We start from the raw sequence: 25,865 nt of genomic DNA on the forward strand, positions 1-25,865 counted from the left end.
ACAAAGGACCCTGGCAGGCTACAGTCCATGGAGTTGCAGAGTGACACGACTGACACTTTCGATACTTACTATACAGTAGATATCGTGCTAATCACTGGACTTGTATTATTCATGTAACCTATGAAGTAGGTGCTATTTTTGATGGTTTTACCAAACCTAGGGTTTAGAGCATTTTAATAATTTTCTCAAGTATCATAGCTGGCTGGTAGCAGAACTCAGTCTAAAATGCAGGACTGCTTTAGTTCATAACCAATTTTTATATGGCCCTTTGAAAATCAGATCATCAAAAGACTTAAAAGGCCATGCTGAAGATGTTTAATTGATCACAGATGTCAGTGATTTTCAAATTGTGTAACGAGAGTTTTCAGATGTGACTCATAGAATGTTCAGTTCAATTCAGTTCAGTCACTCAGTCGTGTCTGACTCTTTGTGACCCCGTGGACTGCAGCATGCCAGGCTTACCTGTCCATCACCAATTCTCGGAGCTTGTTCAAACCCATGTCCATCGAGTCAGTGATGCCATCCAACCATCTCATCCTCTGTTGCCCCTTTTTCTTCCTGCCTTCAGTCTTTCCCAGCATCAGGGTCTTTTCCAATGAGTTAGTTCTTCACATCAGGCGGCCAAAGTAACTGAGTTTCACCTTCAGCGTGAGTCCTTCCATTGAATGTTTAGGACTGATCTCCTTTAGGATGGACTGGTTGGATCTCCTTGCAGTCCAAGGGACTCTCAAGAGTCTTCTCCAGCACCACAGTTCAGAAGCATCCATTCTCTACAGGAGGTAGGGGGAGGCGAAAAGGGAGTAGAAGGGCACAGCTGCTGGCATGCTGCTTTCTCTTGCCCTTTCAGAGTCAGTGCAGCTCCACCTTTCTTATTTTGATGTGTGGTTTGTTATATTGACGGTTTCATGCAGGTGTGTGATGTGGTCAGATACATATTTTAGATCACTTTGACAATTTTATGGAGGATGGAAGGGACCTAACTTGGAAGGAGGGAGACTGATTTAGAGACTATATATAGGGTTGAGAAGATGTAGAAAAGAGCTAGGATGTAAAAATCAGTAGGACTTCTGGTTGGATTTGGGGAATAATGTAAGATGAAATGTTTAATGGTAAGCTTTCTAGTCTCCTGTCTGTGTCCTAACCCTGTCTCTATGTATCTTATTTTTCTAGCTGATATCACTGATGCTTAGTTTTTGTAATAAAAAATCCAAATCCTGTTGCCTGAGTATGTAGAGAGTCTGCAGTCTTCATTACTGAGCCAGAGAAGGTAGTCAGATGAGATACGTTGTTTCATTACCTCCCTAGCCCTTTTTAAAGTTAGTGCCCACTGCTGCAAGTCCTTTTAAAAATGATACTGTTCCACCCAGGCTCAAGAAATTGAAGGTTTAACATCAGGGGTTTCTTTTGTTTTGTTGTGTAACTTTTTTAGATATAACTTAGAAAGTTTTCACAAAACTGAGCATATTCATATACCATCTCTCAGATCAAGAAACAGAAATATCATTAGCACCCAGAAGTCCTGTTCATGCTCCCTTCTAGTCGCTATCCTCCCTTGAAAGATAATCACTGACACTCTAGTTCCCTGACCAGAGATTGAACTTGTGCCCCCTACATTGGGCTCATGGAGTCTTAACCGCTGGACCACCAGAACCAGGGAGGTCCCCTAAGTCTTATATATTTTGTTTTTTCATTTTATCCTGGGAATACTGACTTACAGAGGGCATTAGGAGTGCAAAAGACTGGCCTATTATTTTCCTTCTTTCCATAGAATTTAGAATAATTTCATAGAAGAAATAGGATTCTTTCCACCAATTTTTTTGGTTCAGTGAATCTTCAGAATCAGGAACAATTTAGATTTATTTATTTTTTTTAATTCTGGAAATATTTTAAAATGTGTGTGTCATTCTGACAGTAATTTTTCTTTTTAATGAAGTTTTATGGTTTTCAGAGTGTTTTCCCATATGTCCCTTTTCATCATCACAGCCATGTGAAGTCGACATAGACATTTTGTCATGTATGATACTAGATGTCAGTATTTGGGATACTAAGCTTAGTTTTTATTATATATTTCTTAGTATTAGAGTTTATTTTCCCAGAATTAATTAACTTGATTTTTCTTAAAAAATAATTTTTATGCAGGTTCTTGAATTAGTGTTGGAAAACTTTGTTTACCCCTGGTACAGGTAAGTTCTTTCTATAAGACCTTTTTTCTGTAGTATAATGAATCCCATTAAGTGTGCTAATGATGCATTTTTAGTATAGGTTGTGACTTCTCAGTGTTGGCACTATTGATGTTTTTGACCACATAATTCTTTGTTGTGGGGACCTGTACTGTGCATTATAGGGTGTTTAGTGCACCCCGGACTTTTTCCCAGTGAATGCTGGTGGTACCCTTGTTCCCCTTGGTTGTGATCACCAAAAGTGTCTTCACAGATTGCCAAATTTACCTACGAGGCACAGTGGTCTCTTAAGAACCATCAATGTAGGTAATCAATTAACAGTTTAGTGATAGCAAAGAGGAAAAAACCCTAGGCTACCTTTTGAAAGAACAGTAACTTGTATAGTTCCGTATGACTCCTAATTGTAGTGATTTACTATTTTGTATGCACTTTTTACACTTGAACTAGTTGTACATTTAGAGAAAAAATTTTATTCAGGTATTTAATTAAACTGAAAGTTAATTTCAGTAAACTTCCTGGAAAATTAATGTTTTGTTCCAAAGTAGCTTTGTTTTTGGTATCTGATGCGGATGTACAAATCCCCTATGCTCATTGGAATATGGAAAATGCTCTAGATCTGGGGGGAAAAAAAAGTCTGATTTGACAGTCAGAAATCATTTAATAAAACACTCCCTTACATAAGCATCATGTACTTAATTATATATTTGAACACTTACATCTATATGACTTATAATATTTAATTATATCTTCCCTAATGTTAGCGTGATTCAGTATGTTTTGAATTTCCTAATTTAAAAATGCTAATAGGCGATTTCCCTGGTTTCCAGTGGCTAGGACTCAATACTTTCACTGCCGTGGGCCTGGGTTCAGTCCCTGGTCAGGGAACTGATTCCACAAGCTGAGTAATGTGGCTGCAGGAAGAAAAAATGCTAGTAGTTGAATTGATCTATAGTGTATTAAAACAAATTTAATACTCATTTAATATGTTATTTTTGCCTGTATAGCTTATATACAACTTTTACATTGGCATCTGTCTTAAACATGGGGCATTTGTCATTTAAGTAAATTGATTGTGAGGCCTTTTATAAAATGAATCCTGTTGTGAAACTCCCCCACTGCCACCCCATCCCCACCCCGCCCCCACATTATAACTTTTCAGATGTAAAATCTGGCTGTATTTCTTAGTGTGTATCCTGTATAGCTATTGATGCTATGATATTCCCTTCCTTGGAGTTGATAGTGGGAACCATGATTGATACAAAATTATCTTCTTTATTCTCTAAAGGGACTTAACAGCATCATCTTCTGGTTCAGAAAATTACAATTATACATACCTTTCTATCTTGCCTTTGATTAGGAAAGTGTCCTAGTTCTTCTAGGGACCTCAAGGCTATAGGAAAACTCAGGAGAAGGTTGTCAAAATTTCTGTTTAAAAACATTTTGAGTTTCCATTTATTTTCTTTTTCAAATAGAACACACTTTTTTTCTTACTTTTGGAATTAGTTTATATTATTAATCTATAAATATTTAATTCAAACTTTTGTATGTAATTGTTTCTTTTCAAAATTATTGTGTTTTTTAGATATTTCTTTGATGATGTTTAGAAAATGATCTTAAAAATCTTAAACATGTAACTACATACACATGAATATCTGCAGGGAAATCTATACAATAATTTAGTTAATAATTATATCTTGGTACTAGAATTATGGGAGATTTTTATTTTCTTGTTTCTTTTGTTCCATAATATAATGCACTGTTTGTTAAAAAATAGCATAAGTAAATAGAAAAAGAGTCAGTTCTAGACTTCTTTTGGTTTCTAGAAAGGGAAGCTGTGTATTTCTTTGAACTTCTAAATGCTTGCTTTTCTTTTCAATTGAAGGGATGTAACAGATGATGAGTCCTTTGTTGATGAGCTGAGAATTATATTACGGTTTTTTGCATCTGTCTTAATTCGAAGGATTCACAAGGTATATATTTATAATGAGAATTTGGGAATTTCTGTGCTATATGTTGGAGAAGGAAATGGCAACCCAGTCCAGTATTCTTGCCTGGAGAACCCCACGGACAGAGGAGCCTGGTGGGCTTACAGTCCAAGGGGTGGCACAGAGTGTACATGACTGGAGCCGTGCAGCACACATACTGTGTGTATTCGTTTTGTTCTGTACCTTTAATTTTTTTAGATTAAGAGATGAATGGATTACTATTGATTAATTGATCAATTTTGCTTTCTTTAATGTTTGGATATCTTGGGTTTTAGCGATTAGAGATAAAAAGACAACTGTAGAAAAAAAGTCATATTCTTTTTAGATGAATTTACTAACTACATGGTAATGATTATGATGCTTTAAAAAAATTTCAAGCCATATTTTGTTTAAGGTTTTACATATATATATATATATATATATATATATATATATATATATATATGGGCTTCCCTGATGGCTCAGAGGTTAAAGCGTCTGCCTGCAATGCAGGAGACCCAGGTTCGATTCCTGAGTCGGGGAGATCCCCTGGAGAAGGCAATGGCAACCCACTCCAGTACTCTTGCCTGGAGAATCCCATGGAGGGAGGAGCCTGGTAGGCTACAGCCCATGGGGTCTCAAAGAATCGGACACGACTGAGCGACTTCACTCACTCACTCACTCACTCACATGTATATATACTTAACTGTGTTGACTATAGACACAAATACTTACCTACTGCCTTGTCAGTTCTATATATTGAACATACTGATAATAAATTTGTGATCTGCATCTCTGCCAGTAATAAATAAAGATAAGTTCTTGTTAAATGTTTTATACCTATTTGAGAAATGAGCAATACAGTCAACCACTGTAGCAAACATATGCAAACAATTATGAATAAGTAGTTCACAAAAGAAAAATATAAAAGTGCTGGTTAATATTTGAAAATACATTGTCTTTTGATGAGATACCATTCTTTTGCCTATCAGGTTGGGAAAAAAAAAGAATGATAGTGTTTAGCAGTGGTGAGAAACAGGCAAAGCAAGTACACGTTCAAATTGATATAACTTACCCTGGAAGGGGGTTTGGTAATCTTTATTGAAAGACTTAAAAGTGTCTGTACTCTCAAGTATAATTCCATTTTTTTAGTATATTTTAAAGAAATAGAGTGGAAACATGTATATTCAAAGATGCATTGCAGTATGCCTTATAATAAGGAAGACTGAAAAGGAAAACTGATGTCCAATGACAAGATTGTTGGTTGATTGAATATAGTACATGTTAACTATGAAGCCCTTTTGATAGTGTTTGTGATTACTTGCTTTCATTTAGCATAATGTTTGTGATGTTTTCACTTTGCATAATATTTTTGAGGTCTATTCATGTTGTCCTGTTGTACCTGTGTCAGTACTTATTCTTTTTTATGTCTGAATAATATTCCATTGTGTGGATATGCCACATTTTGTTTATCTGTCTGTCATTGGTGGACATTTGGATTGTTTCTACCTTTTGGCTGTTGTGAATAATGCTACCATAGGATTTGTGTACAAGTTTTTTTGCGGGGAGAATGTGTATGGAATATTTGTTTTCCTTTCTCTTGATTTTACCTATAAATGTAATTACTGGGTCAGATGGTTTATGTTTAAACCATTTTTTTGAGGAACTGTCAAAGACTGTTTTCCTAAGTGAGTGCACCATTTTCCATTCCCACCAGCAGTGTGTGAATCTTGATTTCTCCACATCCTTGCCATAACTAATTATTATTTCACTTTTTGATTCTAACCATGCTAATAGACATGAAGTCATATCTCATTGTGGCATTGATTTGCCTTTCCCTGTGGCTGATGGAGCTTCCCTGATAGCTCAATTGGTAAAGAATCTGCCTGCAATGCATGAGACTCCGGTTCAATTCCTAGGTTGGGAAGATCCCCTGGAGAAGAGGGATAGGCTACCCACTCCAGTATTCTTGGGCTTCCTGTGTGGCTCAGCTGGTAAAGAATCTGCCTGCAATGCGGGAGACCTGGATTTGATCCCTGGGTTGGGAAGATCCCCTAGCGAAGGAAAAGGTTACCTACACCAGTATTTGGTCTGGAGAATTCCATGGACCGTCTAGTCCATGGGGTTGCATTGAGTCAGACATGACTGAGCAACTTTCACTTCACCTCATGGCTGATGATGTTGAGCATCTTCTTAGATGCTTATTGGCTGCCATTTGTATATCTTTTTTTGGGGGAGAAATGTATATTAACATTTTTGGCCCATGTTTTAAACTGAGTTATTTGTCTTTTAATTACTGAGATATATGAGTTTATTATCTATTCTGGATATTATTTCCTTCATTAAATATATGATTTCCAAATATTTTGCCACTTTTTGGATTTTATGCTATATATGTTTTCTTTTCATTTTATCTGCATACTGTCCTGGGAGATAAGTGGGTCTTTATCATACTCATTTTGTAGAAGGTTAGTAATACTCTTTGTCAGAGTGTCAGAGGTAATGGATGGGCAGAGGATTAGGCCTGGATCATGTTATTCCTAGTACAGTGTTCTATCTTTGGTAACATTGCCTGAATAATGTAACTTGGGGGTTTGGGGATAATGAACACAATCATTTAAGGTCCACAGTGTTTTTTTTTTAAATTGAAGTTTAGTGACAAACTGATTGTTTTATTCGTTTTGACTTTGACCTGAAGTCTCTAAAATGGAACTTGCAAGTGAAAATTTTCATGTGTGTTCTCAGAAGACGAGATTTTATAAAATATTTGAAAACAAAGACATCTTGTTTATTTGACAAATATGGAACTAATTTATAATCACTGGGTACCAAGAGGGCAGGGGTAAATGGAGAGTAGTATTATTTTGCAAAAAGGCATATTGCTAGCAGAAACAGCCCCTTTCTGAACATGTTTGGTATTCACAGCTGAAAGATACCTATAAACTGCTCTGGGTTTTACTAGTAAATCACTAATATCGGGGGCTTATGAGTCATTACACTTAATAGATTTATCAGACTGTGATGTTTTCCCTCTTCCTTAGTGAGGAATTTAAAAATAATTGAAAAGTTAAAATAACAGTGTTGGGATGCAGTTTTCTCGTGCCTTTGATAAAGGGAGAATCTAATGTGTTAACTTTGTGATGGAAGATAAGCCTGTTGAAGTCTAATAGACATGCTTTTGGTGATTTACTTAATTCATAGGGCTTTTTTTTTTTTTTAGTTGTTTTATTTTCTGTCTCTTTTATGTGTATTCATGTACGCTTCTAATTCTCTTATTAACCTACCCTAGTCACTATAGTTTCCAGTCTTTAAGTTGAAAATTGTCTGTGGGGAAAAATGAAACTTAGTATTATTCCAAAATAGAATGCTGCCATATATCTTGAAACCAGGATTTGCCTTGTAATCTGAATGAAAAGTTTATTTTCAAGCAGCCTTAGTTAACACAAATTTATAACCTCAAAGGAATGATAAGCTGCTTGACATTTTTTTCTTGAATACATTTAGAAAAAATACAGTAAAGAAATAAGTCAAGAATAAAGACACTAATTTCATGAGAAAAATGTGTTAAAGTATGCCTGTTAAGGTGTATTTTAATTATTGTGATGGTAAAACTGTCTGAAGTTATAATCAATATGGTCTAAGAATGTAAAGTGCTTTTAAATTATATTTTGGAAAGATTCCTAATAATACAAAAATTTTTAAAAATTTATTTATTTTTAATTGAAGGACACTTGCTTTACAATATTGTGTTGGTTTCTGCCGAACATTAACATGAATCGGCCCTCGGTGTACATATGTCCCCTCCCTCGTGGTAGGCCTCTCCATGCCCCACCCCTCCAGGTGGTTGCAGAGCCCGGTTTGAGTTCGCTGAGTCACATAGCAAGTTCCCGTTGGCTGTCTGTCTTACATGTGGTAATGTGTATATATTCGGAGAAGGAAGTGGTAGCCCACTCCACTATTCTTGCCTAGAGAATCCTGTGGACAGAGGAGCCTGGTGGGGTGCTGTCCATAGGGTCGCATAGAGTTGGACATGAGTGAAGCGACTTAGCATGCATGCATGCGTTGGAGAAGGAAATGGTAACCCACTCCAGTATCCTTGCCTGGAGAATCCCAGGGACGGAAGAGGCTGGTGGGCTGCCGTCTGTGGGGTTGTGCAGAGTTGGACAGGACTGAAGCGACTCAGCAGCAGCAGCGTACATGTTTCCGTGTTACTCTCTCCTTTCCTCCCCAGACCCTCTGTCCACTGGTGTCCTGCAGATAGGTTCACCAGTACTGGCTTTCTAGATTCCATACATAAGTGTTAATACATGGTATTTGTTTTTCTCTTTCTGACTTATTTCATTCAATACAGCTAATTTTTAAGATCTTATGTTCCAATGTCTTAAATATAGTGTTCCTGCCACTGTAACTTAAAGATAAATTATTTTAAAAGTTTTTCTTTTAATGTTGAATTTTTCTAGGTGGATATTCCATCTATCATCACCAAGAAACTATTAAAAGCAGCAATGAAGCATATAGAAGTGATTGTTAAAGCCAGTCAGAAAGGTAATAGAATTTCCTGCTCCGAAGTTTGAGTGATTTTGTTTTTATATGCCAACTTTCACCCTAAATATCTGAGTACTAATAAATTAAGTGATATATTCATAAATGCTGTGAGAGTTTTTGTTTCAACTGAAATCCTTTTCAGTAATTTATTAATAATACAAGTGGTTGTGTGAACTCAAGAATCTATGAAAATTAAAGTACAGGGATTAATTGTTAGGTATATTATTGATGAACCTTGTCTTTTTTTTTCTTTTTTTGAATGGGTCCTTTGCCGCCTTCGTTACTTCCTCTGTGGTATCTCTCACATGTCTTCTCTCCTTTTTCCCTAATGATTTCAACAGTTTTGACCTAGCCTATCCTGTATACTGTCACTATGTTAATTTCACGATACCACAATCCTGTTACCTCCCTACTTTAAAAAAAAAATGAGCAACTGCTGTAGAGTCAAAGCTGTCTTATATTTAAACCCCTTCCTGTGTAGTTAAGTTGTTTATCTACTCTTGTCCCTCAGTGTGTGTTATGCTTTAGCCAGGATGACTGGTTTCAGTTTCTCAGATATGTCCTGGGCGTTGTACTGTCATGATGTATGCGCAATACATACTCATCAGATGTTCGCGGGTTGAGCAAATGAAATCTTCCTTTGGGGCCTTTCCTACTCTTAGACCAAGCTGAAATATACTTCTTAGGCAAAGTTACTTACATACTCTATATTTAGTTCTTTGTGAGACTGGTAATTACCATGTATGGTATTCCTCTTCTGGAAATTATCAGTAAGTATTAGCAGTCCAAAACCTCTCAGTGGTCTTGCAGCAAAGTATAGCTTTAACTTTGTATAACCCGGAACATCCTAGACTCATTTGAGTGTGGAATCGATTTTCCCTTCTCATAACATCAATTCATATAATCACAGTATATTTGAGGAAATTGTGTTCTAGGTAGAGTGGAAGTTAAATTATTAGTTTATTTGTCACTTGGTATGAATCATTCCTCAGGTACGAGAACCAGTTTATATTACATGTTTATACTCTTGTGTTTTTGTCTTATATAACAATTAAGAAGTTTTTACCTTCAGTGCAGTTAAAAAGTAGAAAAGTTTAAATATGTATAATTTAAATGTTAGACAAAAAAAAATTAACTTTTAAAATTGTTGTCCTGTCACTGGCAAAATCACACCAGAAGATTGTAGCCATTCCGTTAAGGCTGCTTTACTGTCAGAAAAAAATATGGAAAATGTGTTTTTTAATCAGTAAATTTTAGTTTTTAGAGTAGTTTTAAGTTTATAGAAAAATGGAGCAGATATTTTAGAGGTTCCCATATGTTCCCCCCCTTCCCGATTGTTAACGTCTTGCCTTGGTTGGTACATTTGTTATAGTTGATATGCCAGTATTGATACATTATTAATAAAGTCCGTATTACTCTTCTTCTTGTATGTTCTGTGGATTTTGACAGATGCTTAATGCCATGTGTTTATCATCACAGTATCACACTGAATATTTCACTGCCCCCAAATCCCCTGTGTTTCACCTGTTTTATCCCTCTCTCTTTCCTTCAGGGACTGCTGACTACCACTGATCTTTTTACTCTTTCTACAGTTTTGCCTTTTCCAAATGTCATGAATTCCATAAATGGAACCATACTGTAGCCTTTCCAGACTGCTTTCTTTCATTTAGAATTATGCATTTAAGGGATCCCCATGCCTTCTGTGGCTGGATCGCTCATTGCTTTTTCCTGCTCAATTATACTCTGCTGTCTCGATGTACTGCAGCTGCCCCTTCACTTTCTCAAGGACATCTTGGGCACTTGTGTGCAAGTTTCTGTGTGGGAAAATTATTTTCAATATGGTATTAATTTTGTTATAAAGACAAACACTTTGAACTAAGGATATGAATAAACAGACTCATCTTTTTACTTTTAGTTGAATCAATCAGTTTAATCAAATCTCCAAGTTGTTTTGTTTCTGAGAGTGCTGAAATTTATCCTTGAGTCTTTGCAGGAGAAGGGTTGCTAGTTTGCTGCCGCTGTTCATGTAAAAAATGGTCCTCATACAAAATCACCGTAAAATGCTGGATTGAATTCATTAATGACACTGTATTAGTAATTAATGAAGTCCATAAAATTAAAAGACCTGAGTATTAGGAGGATTCCAATTTGTCCGAAGGTTCTGGTGTTCTAAATGTGATAACAGTGAATTAGACTTGTAAGAAGATTTTCAGGGTTTTGATTTTTCTTCTCTTTCATGCATGCATTTGTTTTCTAAATATTTTTGGCTACACAATTTTGTATACTCAGGAAGTAATTAAAGGTTAACTTCTTTATCCATATTCATTTTTACTCTCTTGGTGTTCTCTCCTTATCTGCCTCTTGAGAGTAGGAATTGCAAAGAGGTTTTCTATGTAAGTACTTCTGTCATCCTTAGACACGTTGAAAATACATACTTAGAAGCCTTGGTTTAATTTAAATTCAGTAGTAGTTGAAGGGCCTTATTATATCAGTCTTTCATCCTAAAGAAATCTTTCTGTCATGGATTCTGAGAACTTTTCCTTTCATGGTCTGAAAACTGTCCATTGATTAGGCAGGAGGTATACTGGTGATTAGTGGGGTTTAATTCATACCCTGTTTTTCAGCATCTATATTTTGCTTATACTTGTATTAAGGTTTTCTTCTTCCATATGTTTTTATCTTCTGCCTGATCTTTAAATTTTTCCATTAGCTAAGAGTACAAAAAGCTCACATCTGAGTAGAGTCCAGTCTAGTGATTGAATTTATATATTATGTGTAAATGCTTTATTGCATCAAATGTTATAGTTGTGCGTTTTACATGGAAGCTTTTCAGTGTTATCTATTTAATGACTGTTTACTGAGGGGGAAGCTGAGGATCAAAGGGATTATGTTATTTAAGATCATCAGTTAGTAAGTAGAACTGGAATTCAGCACAGCTTAGTCTTCTTATTTTAAATTCCTGTTTATGATATAAATTTTTAAAAGACCTGTACCCTGAATGCTTGGGGCAGAATGCTTGGTAAACAGTTGTGTAATTATAAAATAAAATGCATTGGTATGAAAACCACAGCCATCTTTGTCAGACCTGCTTTTGTACCTCTGGTGCAGGTAACCTTCATTTACCTTCTTAGTTCTCACACCTTTGGAGTGTATATATTGGTTTTTTTGTTTTTTTTTTTTTTGGTAAATGTGCTTGCATTCTCTCAATAAAAATAGAAGTAAATAGTAAAAAATAAATGCCATTGAATTAGAGTTAAGATTCCCTTCACGGACTTCATCATTTTAAAATTTGGCCCAGAGTGCAGATAAGGGAAAACATGACTTCTTTTTCCTACTCTTTTGAGGTCTGTAAAAAAGGATTGGCAATACTATTATTTTTAAGTTTTGAAGTATTAGTTTAGTGCTTGGCCTTTAAGAAAACCTTTTGTTAGTATAACGTTTATCATCAGTTAATGTTTAGTAAGTAATCTAACTTCATGGACTTCCACTGTATACAGTTCTGTACCTTTTCTGTCCCATACTATGGGCAGAAGATGCAGAACTTAACCAAGGAAGCCCATTTCTATACTATAATTAATTTAAAGGGTTACCTGATTGATTTTGACATGAAAGAAGAGATAATAAAGAGCTTTAAGAAGGATTTTTTAATATTTGCAGAGGATGAATAAGATGTAATGCTTGATAACAAAAGCTTTGTGCGTTCTGGAAGACGTTTTATTTAGTTTTTTCCACTTAAAAGTTTTGCTTTTAATATAATTTGTAATGACCTGAGTTTAAAATTTTGTTTACCAAGGGTGAAAGGGCTTTTTTATCAATTTATTTTGAATAAATTAAAAACTTCCAGCAAAGAGGAAAATTACCTTCTTTACATTCTTTTTGTGGAAAAGTTTCCCAGTAGAATACATATTGGAAAGAAAGGAAGGTTAAGAAAGGAATGGCTGTGTTAAATTATTTTCTGTTTGTTAGTGGAAATGGCTGAAGTTATTTACTGCTGTTAACTTCTTCCAATGTTTATTTCTTATCTGTATTTATAGTAGAAAATACAGACTTTTTACAGCAAGCTGCTTTAGAAGAATATGGTCCAGAGCTTCATGTGGCTTTGAGGAGTCGAAGAGATGAATTACATTATTTAAGGAAACTTACCGAACTACTTTTTCCTTATATTTTACCTCCTAAAGCAACAGACTGCAGGTATAAATAAGACTGGAAAATGTCATAGCAGTATTTACATACCATGCCATGTGTATATTGCTGTTTTTGATCATAATAGGAATACACTAAAACTTTAGGTTATCCTATGATGTGAAAACTTTTCCATTTAAAAAATATAATTTATCAGGTCTTAAAATGCCATTTTGGGCACTGAACATTCATGATATGTTGTATTGCTAACAGTCTTTTTCCCAGAAACTGATCGTGGGAAATCAAAGATAAAGATAAAAATTAAGTTTCTTACTAGATGTCGTTATACTGTGTCACACCCCTGGTGCTCCTTTGAAACGACATCCGTACTGGGACTCGTGGCAGGAACAGTGGACAAACTACTTGGCTGTTTGGAAAGGACAGTTAAAGGTCGTGTAGTCCCGCCAGCCTCCCTTGTTCCTGCAGGGGCAAGTTTAGATTATTCCGTAAAGTTTGTTTGTTGCTCTTATCCTTATGATCCTTAGATATAAAGACCATGGTTTATTTATTTACTTTAATTGAATTATAGTTAATTTATAGTACTCTTTTCAGGTAACATAGTACTTCAGCATTTTCATATATATACTTTGTTTAGTGAAAGAAAGTGAAAGTCTCTCAGTCATGTCCAACTCTTTGTGACCCCATCGACTGTATGTAGCCTACCAGCTTCCTCTGTCAGTGGGATTTTCCAGGCAAGAATGCTGGAGTGGGTTACCGTCGCCTTCTCCAGGAGGTCTTCCCAACTCAGGGCTTGAAGCCGGGCCTCCCGCCGTGGAGGCAGACGCCTTGCTGTCTGAGCTGCCTCGGAGGCGCTCTGTTTAGAGCTACGTGGCATAATAGCTGCGTTTCCCTGTGCCGCACTGTGCATCCAGCCACGGCTTATCCTTAGCGGTGCACTTTAAATAGACAAAATATTTAGTTTAAAAATGGTTTTATTGATTTAAATATTATAATCACGCAGTAATTATACTATTAAAATTAGTTTTACTTATTAATTTGTTATATGTAACACTTTAATATTCTGAGGTAGAGTTTTTCTAATGCTCACTCAAGTTCCTCCTACTGAGGAAATGCTTTTTCCCTCTTAATAGTATTCCTTTTAACCAGTTAAGAAATCCAGGTGTGGTCTCTGAACCAGTAGTGTGAGCATTAGTTGGTGGCTTGTTAGAGATGGCAGACTCTCAGGGGAGACCCCAGACGTCCTGAATCATAGTCATATTAACAAGATTCCCATGTGAGAGCTGATGTAAATGACTAAATATGTACAATATTGTTCTTTTTTCCAGATCGCTGACCTTACTTTTAAGAGAGATTCTCTCTGGTTCAGTGTTCCTCCCTTCTTTGGATTTCCTAGCTGATCCAGTAAGATTTTAAAAAAATTTTTTTCTTTAATTGTGATAAGATGCATATAAAGTAAAATCTACCATCTTAAATTAAGTTCAGTGGTGAGCAACCATCACCACTGCTTGTCTCCAGCACTCCTTTTATCTTACAAAATCGAACTCTGTACCTGTATAAACAGTAATTCTCCATTCCTCCTAGTGCCTGGCAACTCTGCATCCTGACTGTTTTCTGTCTCTATGTGCTGGACTACTCTGGTTACCTTAGATTAGTGGAATGATGCAGCACCTGGCTTATTTTACGTAGTATAATATCGTCAAGGTTCATGCATGTTGTAGCATATATCAGAATTCCTTTTCTTTTCAAGGCTGAGTAGTATTTCATTATAGATATATATCACATTTTGTTCTTTCATCTATTGATGGATAGTTGAATTGCTTTTACTTTCGATCCAGTAAGATTTTGAAGAAGTAGGGATAATTTATAAGCATTTTGAATGCCAACGTCAGAATAACTTTTCTTTTTCCATTTCCACAAAAGTTGAGAACCCGGTATTGTAGATTTTTTTACAAGTTCTTCTGTGTTGCATAAGTACAGGTGCTTTGCCACTGCTTTGCTTTGTCGTTTTTCCAGAAATGTTCATAATCTGATAGAGGCTTTCAGAATTCAGGGCAGAGTACACTAATGAAATTATTTTGATCTATGTTTATCATTTTCCATTAGGATACTGTGAATCATTTGCTTATCATCTTCATAGATGACAGTCCAGTGAGTATTGAACATGTTATAAAATATTTCAGATTGCATTGAAGTTTGATATATACTTGTAAAATCAAATGACAGTTGACTGAATTAATTCTCTCTTCAAAGCCTGAAAAAGCGACTGAACCGCCTTCCCCTTTAGTTCCATTCTTGCAGAAATTTGCAGAACCTAGAAATAAAAAACCATCTGTAAGTATTTTCAGCAATAACTTATTAATTTTGATACAAACAATTTTATCACGTATTTATATAGCTCTAACGTACTCTTCCTCCCATCAAGGTGCTGAAGCTAGAATTGAAGCAAATCAGAGAACAGCAAGATCTCTTGTTTCGGTTTATGAACTTCCTGAAACAAGAAGGAGCAGTACATGTGTTGCAGATCTGTCTGACTGTGGGTGAGGCTCACCTGTGCACTTCTACTCAAGCCGTTGTTAACCTTTGTCATCTATTTGACTGTTCAGATCAGTGCTGATGTTGTAGTTGCCAGTGTCTACTCCTGTCCACATTGGAACATAATCTATAACTGACTTCAACCAAATCCTCTTAGCAGAGAAAAAAACTACTAAAAATTCAGAGTAATGAAATCGTGTTAAAGACCTAGTCATGAGCATTTTGTCACGGTTTTTGTTAAGAATTATTTTGATTAAGTAATCAAGATGTTCTATTTTGACTAGAAGTTCTATAACATCTTGTGCTATTGGATTTTGAGGCACTGTATGGACTCTGAAAAGATTAGTTTTTTTAATGCACATAATTTTTAAAAATATATAATGAAAAAAATTGAGGTCTAATTTACACAGCAAAACAAATAGAATTTAAATATACATTTAATTGCTCTAACAAATCTGCACTGCATATAGCCTACACCTTTGCTGAGATCAGGAGCATTCTCATCACCCTAGAGGGTCCCCTGAGAGCCCCAGGTCCCCAGCTGGCCTCTTTTCTCTCACCCCAGGGTGCTTTTTCCTGCACGGCTTCCTTACACAGATGGGAGCTCATAGTATGTGCTTTTTGGGCTTTACTTCATTGATTCAGGATGATGCTTTTTAAGATTGATTCATGTTATTGTGTAGATGAGTAATTTGTTCTTTTTTATTGCAAAGTAGTGTTCTTTTGTATGAGGGTACCACATTTTCTTTTTTCATTCTCGTAGATGGGTATCTGGACTGCTTCCATTTTGGGGTGGTTATGAATAAAGCCGCTGTGCACTCTCTTGCACAGGGCTTTCTGTTGAGCATGTGTTTAATAACTGGAAGTAGAATTGCTGTGTCACAAGGTAGATAGATGTTTAATTTTATAAGAAGCGGCTATAAATTGTTTTCCAGAGGGTTGTATGTACTATTTTACTCCACCAACAGTGTAAGAGAGTTCTGGTTGTGCCTCAACTTTATAAAAATTTGGTGGTGTTTATCTTTTTAATTTTAGCCATTTTAGTTGGTATATGGTAGAATTTTGTTGTGCATTTAATTTGCACTTCTTTAATGATTAACAGAGTTGAATAGTTTATCACGTGCTTATTGACCATTTGAATATCTTCGTGGAATTGCTGTCTTTTGCATGTTTTTTACTGAATCGTTTTTCCTTTTGTCAGAAATTTCAGTAGTTTTTTTAAATATTCTAGATATGAGTCTTTTTTCAGATAGAAGTATTATGAAGATTTTCTTTCAGACAATGGCTTGTCTTTATTTTCTAAATAGTGTCTCTTGATGAGCAAAACTTTTAAATTTTCATGAAGTTCAATGTATCAATTTTTAATTTATGCTTCGTGCTTTCTGAGACTTTTGAAAGACATTTTTAAGCTTTCACCTATCTTAAGTCAAGATGATATTTGCCTGTTTTTGTCTAGGTGTATTATAGTTATTATATTTTACATACAGGTTTGTGATCTATCTTGAAGTAACTTATAGGTTGGTATTAGGTAGGGGTGGAGGTTCATTTTTTCCCTGTATGGATATACCGTTTTTCCAGTACCCGTTTTTTGAAGAGACGTTTTATTCCCATCTTGAATTACTCCGGCATCTTTGACAGAGCGTTTGACCATATGTGGGGCTGTTTCTGGCTTGGATTTTCCATTGGTCCATGTGTCTACTTTTTTGGCCGACACCGCAGTCTTGATCACTTTGACTGGGTAGTGACTCTTGCAGTCAGGTGATTTAAGTCTTCCCACTTAGTTCTTTTTAAAGACTGCCCTTAGCTATTTTAAGTTCTTTGCATTTCTATATAAAATTTACAATCAGACTGACAATCCTACCCCTTCTTCCACACACACAACCTGCTTCAATGTTTTAATTGGGGTGGCATTGAATCTGTAGCTCAACTTGGGGAGTAATGACATGTCAGCAGTATTTAGGTTTCCAGTGCGTGAATAGGGCGTTTTTTCATTCATTTAATTCTTAATTTCTCTCCATAAAAATGTTTCATAGTTATCACTGTGGGTCTTTATTTTTGGATTTATTTGAATGTGGTATTTAAAATGCCTTATTAAATTGTTTGTTGCTTGTATACAGAAATAGAATTCACTTATTGCATACTCACTTTGTATCCTGTGACATTACTAAGTTTATTTATTAGTTCTAGTAGCTTTTTTGTAGATTTCCTTAGGATTTTCTTCATACACAATCATGTCATCTGTGAATACACAGTTTTACTTTTTCCTTTGTGATGTTTACGTCTTATTTCTTTTTCTTGCCCCTATTGTAATGGCTAGGACCTTCAGTGTGATGCTAAATCTAAGTGGTGAGAACTTATATCCTTGCTTTAGGGGGGAATCATTTAGTGTTATACCATTATGTATAATATTAGCCTGGGGTTTTTTGGTAGATCTCCTTTACTCGATAGAGAATATTTCCTTCTGGTTATTGTTTGCTGACAATTTTTATCATGAATGAACAGTGGATTTTTAAAATGCTTTTAGTGCATCTCAGCAACCTGTTTAATCACCACATATCCCTAATTTTCTTTCATTATGGAGTTACAGTGATGTCCCCTTTGTTGGTAATTTGTACTTTCTAGTGGTTTATCAAGTTTGGAAATATTTTTGATTTGCTAAGTTTTAGCTTTCATATTTATTATTTCCTTTCTTCTTACCTTGCGATTAATTTGTACTTTTGGTTCCTTAAGGTGAAAGCACTGATGATTAATTTGTACCATGTCTTCTTTCTTAATATAAACACTTAAAACTATAAATTTCTCTCTATGAGTTGCTATAACCGAATTCTAAGATTTTTGATATGCTGTGCTTTTTATAGTCATTTAGTTTGAAATATTTTAAAATTTTCCTGTTTTTTATCCTTTGACCCTTGGGTTATTTTGAAGTGTATTGCTAAATCTCCAAAATTTGGGGAGTTTTGAGATATCTTAGTGTGATTGATCTCTCATTTAATACTGTCCTGATCATACAACATATTCTGTGTGATTTCAGTCCTTTGAACTTGATTGAAACTTGTTTTATGGCCCATCCATATGATCTGTCTGAATATTCCATGTGTATGTGAGAAGAACATCTATTTTGCTGTGTTGGGTGGTGTCCTGTAAATATCATTTAGATTAAATTGATGGCTTGTGTTCACATATTATATATTCTTTCAGATTTCTTAATGGGTTTGCTATTTCTCCCTTTAGTTATTAACTTTTTTTTCATCTATTGCAAGGTTTATTATTAGGGGCAGAGACATTTAAGATTGTTAATGAATCTATCCTTTTAGCACTATAAAATGCTCTTTATCTCTGGTAATTCTCTGTCTTGAAGTCTACTTTGATATTAACATATAGTTATATGTTATATGCTTGAGTTTGCATTGTGTTACCTTTTTCTATATAATTAAAAAATTTAACATTTATTATAAATACCATAGGGCTGAATACTGCTTTAAAAAATGAGTTTGATAATCTTTATTTTCTAATTGGGGTGTATAGTGCATTTCCACTTAATATAATATTGCATATTTATTGTTAGGTCTTTGGTCTTGGTGTTTTGTGTTTGTTCCATGTATTTTTTTTTTAATGTTCTCTTGCCTTTCTTTGAATTATTTGAGCATTTTTCAGTATTTTATCTTCTCTATTGACATTTTCTGGGTTTTTTTTTAGTGGGTTGCTCAGTGATCATCAATGATTACCTTGTGCATCCTTTATTTATCACAGTTTTCATTTAAACATATATTTTACTGTTTCAGGAACAGTGTAAGAAGCTCAGTATACCTTGGTTTGTTCCCTTTCTGTCTGATGTGACTGTTACTGTATAGATTAATTCTGTGTAGGCTATGAAACTCCACAGTACATTGCTTTTTCTTCCTTAAGCAACAGTCTAAACATACATACACATGCACACATATTTTGGCCCTGATAGTTACTGGCATATTTACTTTTTTGGTGGTCTTTATTTTTTTTCTGCAGAGCCAGTTTCTGTATCATTTTCCTTCTGCGGAAATAAATATTTTTTATTACATTTCTTATAGCACCATTCTGCTGGAGGTAAATTCTCTTAGCTTTTGTATGTCTGAAAAGGTGTTATTTTGTATTCATTTTAAAAATATTTTCATCAAATAAAAAATTTCAGGTTATGTTTTTTTTTCTTTCAGCATTTTATGTCATTCTTTCACTGTCTTTTGAACAGCGCCATTGTTTCTAAGGAGAAATTAGCTCCCATTCTTACGTTTGTTTCGCTATATATGTATCCCTTTCTCCCTGATTTTGCAATTTTCTTTTTGTTTTTGTGTTTTCAGCAATTTAACTGTAATGTGTAGTTTTAAAAAAGTTTATTCTGCTTGAATTTTCCTAGGAATCTTAGATATGTAGGTTGGTGTTTTTCATCATTTTAGAAGATGCTTGGCTGTTATCTCTTCAAATACTGTGCCTGATTTTTTTCCTCTCCTTTCTTTTTGAGACTCCAACTTTATGAATTTGCTATAATTCCAGAGATCTCATGTGTTCTGTTCTAGTTTTTTCTTATTCTTTTTTAAAAGAAAAACTCCTTTTCTCTTTGTGTTTCAGTTTGGATAATTAAGAATTAAGGGGTAAGCTCCATATTACCTCTTGTAATAAAAAAGGCAGTCAGTATTTTGGGTTTTTTAATGCTCTCTTCTGTCTCTTTAGAAAAAATTGATTTGTTAAGACTCTGAGCTCTGTCACTAGTCTACAGCTTCCATGATGGAAAGAAATATTGTTTAAGAACATTGACTGGGACTAAAAAGAACCTTAATTTTCACTGTTATTTAGGGAATCAGGTTTCAGAATATTAAAGATCCTTGGTATAAGAAATTAAGCCAATATGTTCCTTTAAAGTGAATTTTACAAATATTTTTTATTATTCTAAATTTTAGAAAATTTATGTTGCTAGGCAAATATTTACACATTTTATGTTCGTATATATTATATTTGATTGTTTAGCTTCTGTTTCATCTTTTTTTTTTTTCCATTTATTTTTATTAGTTGGAGGCTAATTACTTTACATCATTGCAGTGGTTTTTGTCATACATTGAAATGAATTAGCCATGGATTTACATGTGTTCCCTATCCTGCTCCCCCCTCCCACCTCCCTCTCCGCCCGATCCCTCTGGGTCTTCCCAGTGCACCAGGCCTGAGCACTTGTCTCATGCACCCAACCTGGGCTGGTGATCTGTTTCACCCTAGATAATATACATGTTTCGATGCTGTTCTCTTGAAACATCCCACCCTCGCCTCCTCCCACAGAGTCCACAAGTCTGTTCTATACATCTGAGTCTCTTTTTCTGTTTTGCATATAGGGTTATCATTACCATCTTTCTAAATTCCATATATATGTGTTAGTATACTGTAATGGTCTTTATCTTTCTGGCTTCCTTCGCTCTGTATAATGGGCTCCAGTTTCATTGTTTCATCTTATTAGTTGTTTTATTGCCCCCAATTAAATATTTTTTAAAAACTTAAAATGATGAATATATTACTCATAATTGCCACTTTTGATATTCATTACAGTTAGACTGAGAGTATAAAGTTTTCACTGAATAGTTTAATTCTATGAAAATCTTTTTTTTCTTTCTTTCTGAATTTGCTAGAGGAATTCAATGACAGAATTTTACGACCAGAGTTATCAAATGATGAAATGCTATCTCTTCATGAAGAGTTGCAAAAGATTTATAAAACATATTGTTTAGATGAAAGTATTGACAAAATTCGATTTGATCCCTTCATTGTAGAAGAGATTCAAAAAAGTAAGTAAAAGATGAGGATGAGTTCTGTAGTTCTTTTCCTCTTTTCAGAGTTTTCTGATGTGTTCCCTGCTTACTGCAGCAGCTGTGTGAGACAGTAACTAGTACTTGCCAGAGCTGGCGAGGTTGTTCTAATTCTCCATTCTGGTGTGATTTACACCTTGCAGTGCATTTTCTGCAAAACAGATTTTTAGTGGTGTTTACTCTTTCATTGTAATGAGTTCTAATACATAATGTATTTATGCTTTTCATAAATAATTTTTGCAATATAATTTTTTTTAATAGTTGCTGAAGGCCCATATATAGATGTTGTGAAACTTCAAACTATGAGGTGTCTTTTTGAAGCATATGAACATGTACTTTCTCTCTTGGAAAATGTGTTTACTCCTATGTTCTGCCACAGTGATGAGGTAAGTCAGAATATTAATGTTGTGTGAAGATTTTTCTTTAAAACTTATTAGTTGCTTTGATATCATTACATGAGTAATTCAAATAATAAACAGGAAAATAAAATATAGTTAATTAAGAAAATGAATGCTGTTTTGCACTACATAATTTAATGGAGATTAGAAACTGATAATAAAATTATTTCTTAATATCAAAACCATGTTTGTGTATGTGACTAGTAGATTGCTACCTAATTGGTTTATCTGATTTTCCATATATCTGAGTGGCTTTGTAGTGGTGATGGGGAAACCCAATTCTTATATGTATATTATTTACCTACTTGTGGAAATCAGATGGCTTGAATACCTCCATTTGCAATATCTTAATCCTTACTCTATTTGACTGTGATTGTATTCACTTGATTTAAGTAATATTTTCTTTTAAACTCGAAAGTAGTAAGGTAAAATAGCATATTTCAATATCAAGTACTGGTTTAATAAATCATAATTATTTTTTAAGTATTTTAGACAACTTTTAAGAGGTGCAGAATCACCAACACGCAATTCAAAATTCAACAGGTAGGTATATTCAATCGTATATGTGGTTGTTGCTTTGTTTTTTTTTTTTTGGTTCTTTTTTATGCTAATCATTCTGTGATAGCATCATTATCTTTATTAGCTATTTTTCTTTGAATATGTGGTTCCATTGCTGTATAAGTAAACAAGATATTTTACTAAGGAATTGTAGAGCCATTATTACATACAGTAATGTAAAAATGCCAGACATTCTTTGAGAAAAATTTAACAAGATGCACATCATTGCTTTGTTAATCTTATAACTAACACATATTAGTGCTGGAACCTGCTTTATTGGAAACTGTGGACTGCATGCATAATTGAAATCCACAGATAAGTGCATTTTAGAGAGTAGTTTGTTTTTTTCCCAGAGAATGTTTATTAGAGTACCCACTGGTTACAAATGTGGAAGGGCTTTTCTCTCTTTCCCTTCTTGGCTTTCTGGAAACATAAATGTGCAGTTAAATGACTTAATAAAGGCAGTGTAAGAGAGGTGCTCTATCCATTTATAAATTGGATAATTAATGTCTTTATTTGTTCCTTACATTGTATATGTACAAAATTGGCAGAGATATCAAATATGTAAATCTATAGAATTGATATTCACATTGCTCTCAACATCTTCCAGTTTGCGTATGTGTATGCTCTCATGTCAAACTCTTTGCAAGCCCATGGACTGTAGCCCAAAGTCTCCTTTGTCCATGGGTTTTTCCAGGGAAGAATACTGGAGAGGGTAGCCATTCCCTTCTCCAGGAAATCTTCCTGATCCAGGTGTTGAACCCAGGCTCCTGCATTGCAGGCAGATTCTTTTCCATCTGAGCCACCAGGGAAGCCCAGTTTGTTAGAGCAATAGTAGTAAACCTAGTAAATTATAAAAAAATATAAAATATATGTTATAAATATATATTTTATTATATTATACATTATATATTAATAAATAATATTTTATATTATATACTATATAATATAAATAATATGTTTTATAAATATATTTATATATAAAATACATATCTATATTCTCATATTATAATTTTAATTATATATTATATAATAGAAATAATATTTTTATAAATATATATTTATAATATATTATAAATGTTTATATATTTATATTCATGTTTTATATTATATAATTATATATCTATATTTATATTTAATTAAACATATTTATAAATTATAAATACATTTATAAATATTTATAAATATATTTTATATAAAATATATATTTAGATATTTTAATATATTTTATATTATATAGAATATAATAAAATATAATCTAATAATAAACATAAGTAAATTGGAGATGTGATGCAAAGAGAGAAGTAGATAGGTCAGAAAATGGAGTAGTTTTAAAAATAGTATAATGAAAAATGTGAAAACCTAAGCCATGGGGAGACTGTATAACATATTTTGACAAACTAAGGGTTGTAGAAATATATAGATTGGAATTTTTTTGAATGTTAAATATTAATTTTTACATAATGTGCCAATATATGTAATATACATGTAATAGTTTTTCTGAAAGGTTGCCCCAGTACTCAGTTGTGTCCGACTCTCTGTGACCCCTGTGTCTCAGATGGATGGAACCTGTGCCTCTTGTATCTCCTGCATTGGCAGGTGGATTCTTTACCACTAGCTACCACCTGAAAGGCGGGACATAGCTTTCTGAAATATGGGACATAACGTTTATGATTCTTTGTTAAAGTGTTACTGCTTTACTTTTCCCTAAGAACTTGTATATTGCAACTGTGCAATAGTTAATTTATATAGCACAAATTCCATGCATACTATTTAAAATAGCATTCTTTATCTAATCCACACAGGGCTTCCCACGTGGCTCAGTGGTAGAGAAGTCACCTGGCAGTGCAGGAGACGTGGGTCCTTCCCTGGGTGGGGAAGATCCCCTGGAGAAGGAAATGACAACCAGTTCCAACATTCCTGCCTGGGAAATCCCATGGACAGAGAAGCCTGGTGGGCTACAGTCCATGGGGTTGCAAAGAGTCAGACACGACTGAGCAGCTTTTTAAAATATTATTTGTTTATTTATTTATTTTTATATATGGACTTAGGATGTTTGGAGTCTCACATTGATAGTGAAACTCCTCTATTGGATTCCTTAAGAGGAAGTGGTTCTTTGATCTTCTAAGCTTGCTGAATAGCTAAATGTAAGTCAGGGTCATAACCTCAGAGATGGAAAGCTTCCTTTGCCACTTTGAAAACACCTAGGTGTCTTCAACATATTGAGGCTCTAATTTTGCTGACTTAGCATATAAACTTAATAGGAAGAAAAAGTGGGTTGTTTTCATTCGGGTTAATGGTTATGGCCTTAGAAAGTATGTTTTTCTTTATATTGACCTGACTCTGACATTATCCGTCTTGTCACGACTCTGCTCCAGGGATGCCCAATTATTCATTTACCTTTTGTAGAATAAGTAAAATACTTTCTTAACATTCTTTCACTGAAAATTTAGAATAGCATTGCTAATTAGCTGTTAGATGACTGAAAATATGTAAAATATTCATACATTTTATGCCTATGTTAAAAGCAGGTGACCAAGCACTAATATATATTAATTGTGAGATTAGCAAGGCATTGGTGTGTATCTTGTTAAATTTTCCTGAATGTTTAGGCATTTTCACATTTATTATTATATTTACATTTTAAAAGCAAAATTTTAATGCATGTTAATGTTATTCTGTTTCATTCTATACCTAGAGCATAACTTAAAAAAATATTTAAGGCTGGATCTTTTGTTAACTTTGCTTCTTAGCTTAAGACATATTTAAAAAAAAATTCAAACTAAAAATGTGTTGAGCTTGCACCCATAGACATGAATTCCATGTTAGAAAATACACGTTTGTTTTTTCTGCCAAGTTTTTGGTAGCTTAGTCTCTGAATATTTTCCACTGTATTAAACAAATAGTTTGCCTAAATGAGTGCAAAAAATAATTATTTTGTGACATACTGAGTTTTAAAGAATTTTTTAAATTATCTAGAATTCAGACTCCACTCCCCCCAAAGAGCCATTGTGTTTTATTTCTCTTTCCTTTATCATGTTATTCCTAAGAATTCCTTTCCTTTGTCAAGATGAATGTTATCCATCAGTGTAACTTTTAAAACTTGAATTTTGTTTTATTGTTCTAAAGTGAAACTTGTTTAATGTCTGAGCTTTCTCTTTCTCTTTTCCTTATATAATTTCACATATCTGTTATTGCAGAGGTAGCCTAAGTTTGGATGATTTTCGGTAAGTCTTGAGACAGCATGTGATTCTTTTCTGTATAAATTATCTGTTTAATTCCAAAACATACACCCAAAACAACCTAAGTAAAACTAAAAAGGGGGAAAAAAAAAGAAAAGAAACTCTATGCAACTACTGCCTTTATATCAGCTATTTGGGATATCTCTTAAAATTAACCTCTACTTTGATTCTAGATGTCTCATTTTGGAAATAACATGATATATATATCATTATAAAATAAAAATGTCAGTGTAAAAATAAAATGAAAAAGCCAGTATTCAGCTTTTAAAGCTGTTGACTTTTTTTTAATGGTATTGATCTTGCTAAATTACATTTAGACTTACTTGGGTTTAAAGAACTTTTTTTTTTAAAGCAAGTAGTACAGTTTTTTCAGTATTTCTGGGCTTCATCACAAGTGAGATATTTAAAAAATATAGTTCAAAAAGTCCAAATTGTTTTATAATCCATTTAGTTTCTAAAGACTACCAAAATCTATCTAGATTCT

The 25,865-nt window shown here is 34.1% G+C and overlaps 1 protein-coding gene and 1 non-coding gene across 10 annotated transcripts in view; both read left to right on the forward strand.

The window, feature by feature from the left end:
- SNX14 (sorting nexin 14) overlaps positions 1-25,865 on the forward strand; it is a 65,684-nt gene that overhangs the window by 13,178 nt on the left and 26,641 nt on the right. For 2 of the 9 annotated variants that reach the window (XM_070450156.1, XM_070450158.1), the window contains 10 exons: positions 8,605-8,689; positions 12,724-12,880; positions 14,158-14,233; positions 14,936-14,980; positions 15,056-15,163; positions 15,255-15,369; positions 21,007-21,162; positions 21,445-21,569; positions 22,066-22,124; positions 25,340-25,366. In XM_070450156.1, the coding sequence (XP_070306257.1) occupies positions 8,605-8,689; positions 12,724-12,880; positions 14,158-14,233; positions 14,936-14,980; positions 15,056-15,163; positions 15,255-15,369; positions 21,007-21,162; positions 21,445-21,569; positions 22,066-22,124; positions 25,340-25,366 (953 nt within the window). Of the gene's footprint in view, positions 1-2,139; positions 2,184-4,062; positions 4,151-8,604; positions 8,690-12,723; positions 12,881-14,157; positions 14,234-14,935; positions 14,981-15,055; positions 15,164-15,254; positions 15,370-21,006; positions 21,163-21,444; positions 21,570-22,065; positions 22,125-25,339; positions 25,367-25,865 lie in introns of all 9 variants that reach the window. The other 7 variants (XM_070450153.1, XM_070450154.1, XM_020899386.2 and 4 more) reach the window with 7 other exon arrangements.
- On the forward strand, positions 4,616-4,688 carry TRNAC-GCA (transfer RNA cysteine (anticodon GCA)). The gene has a single exon. It is a non-coding gene; the product is annotated as a tRNA-Cys (tRNA).

This window comes from Odocoileus virginianus, chromosome 19, assembly GCF_023699985.2.
Source record: "Odocoileus virginianus isolate 20LAN1187 ecotype Illinois chromosome 19, Ovbor_1.2, whole genome shotgun sequence".
Taxonomy (NCBI): domain Eukaryota; kingdom Metazoa; phylum Chordata; class Mammalia; order Artiodactyla; family Cervidae; genus Odocoileus; species Odocoileus virginianus.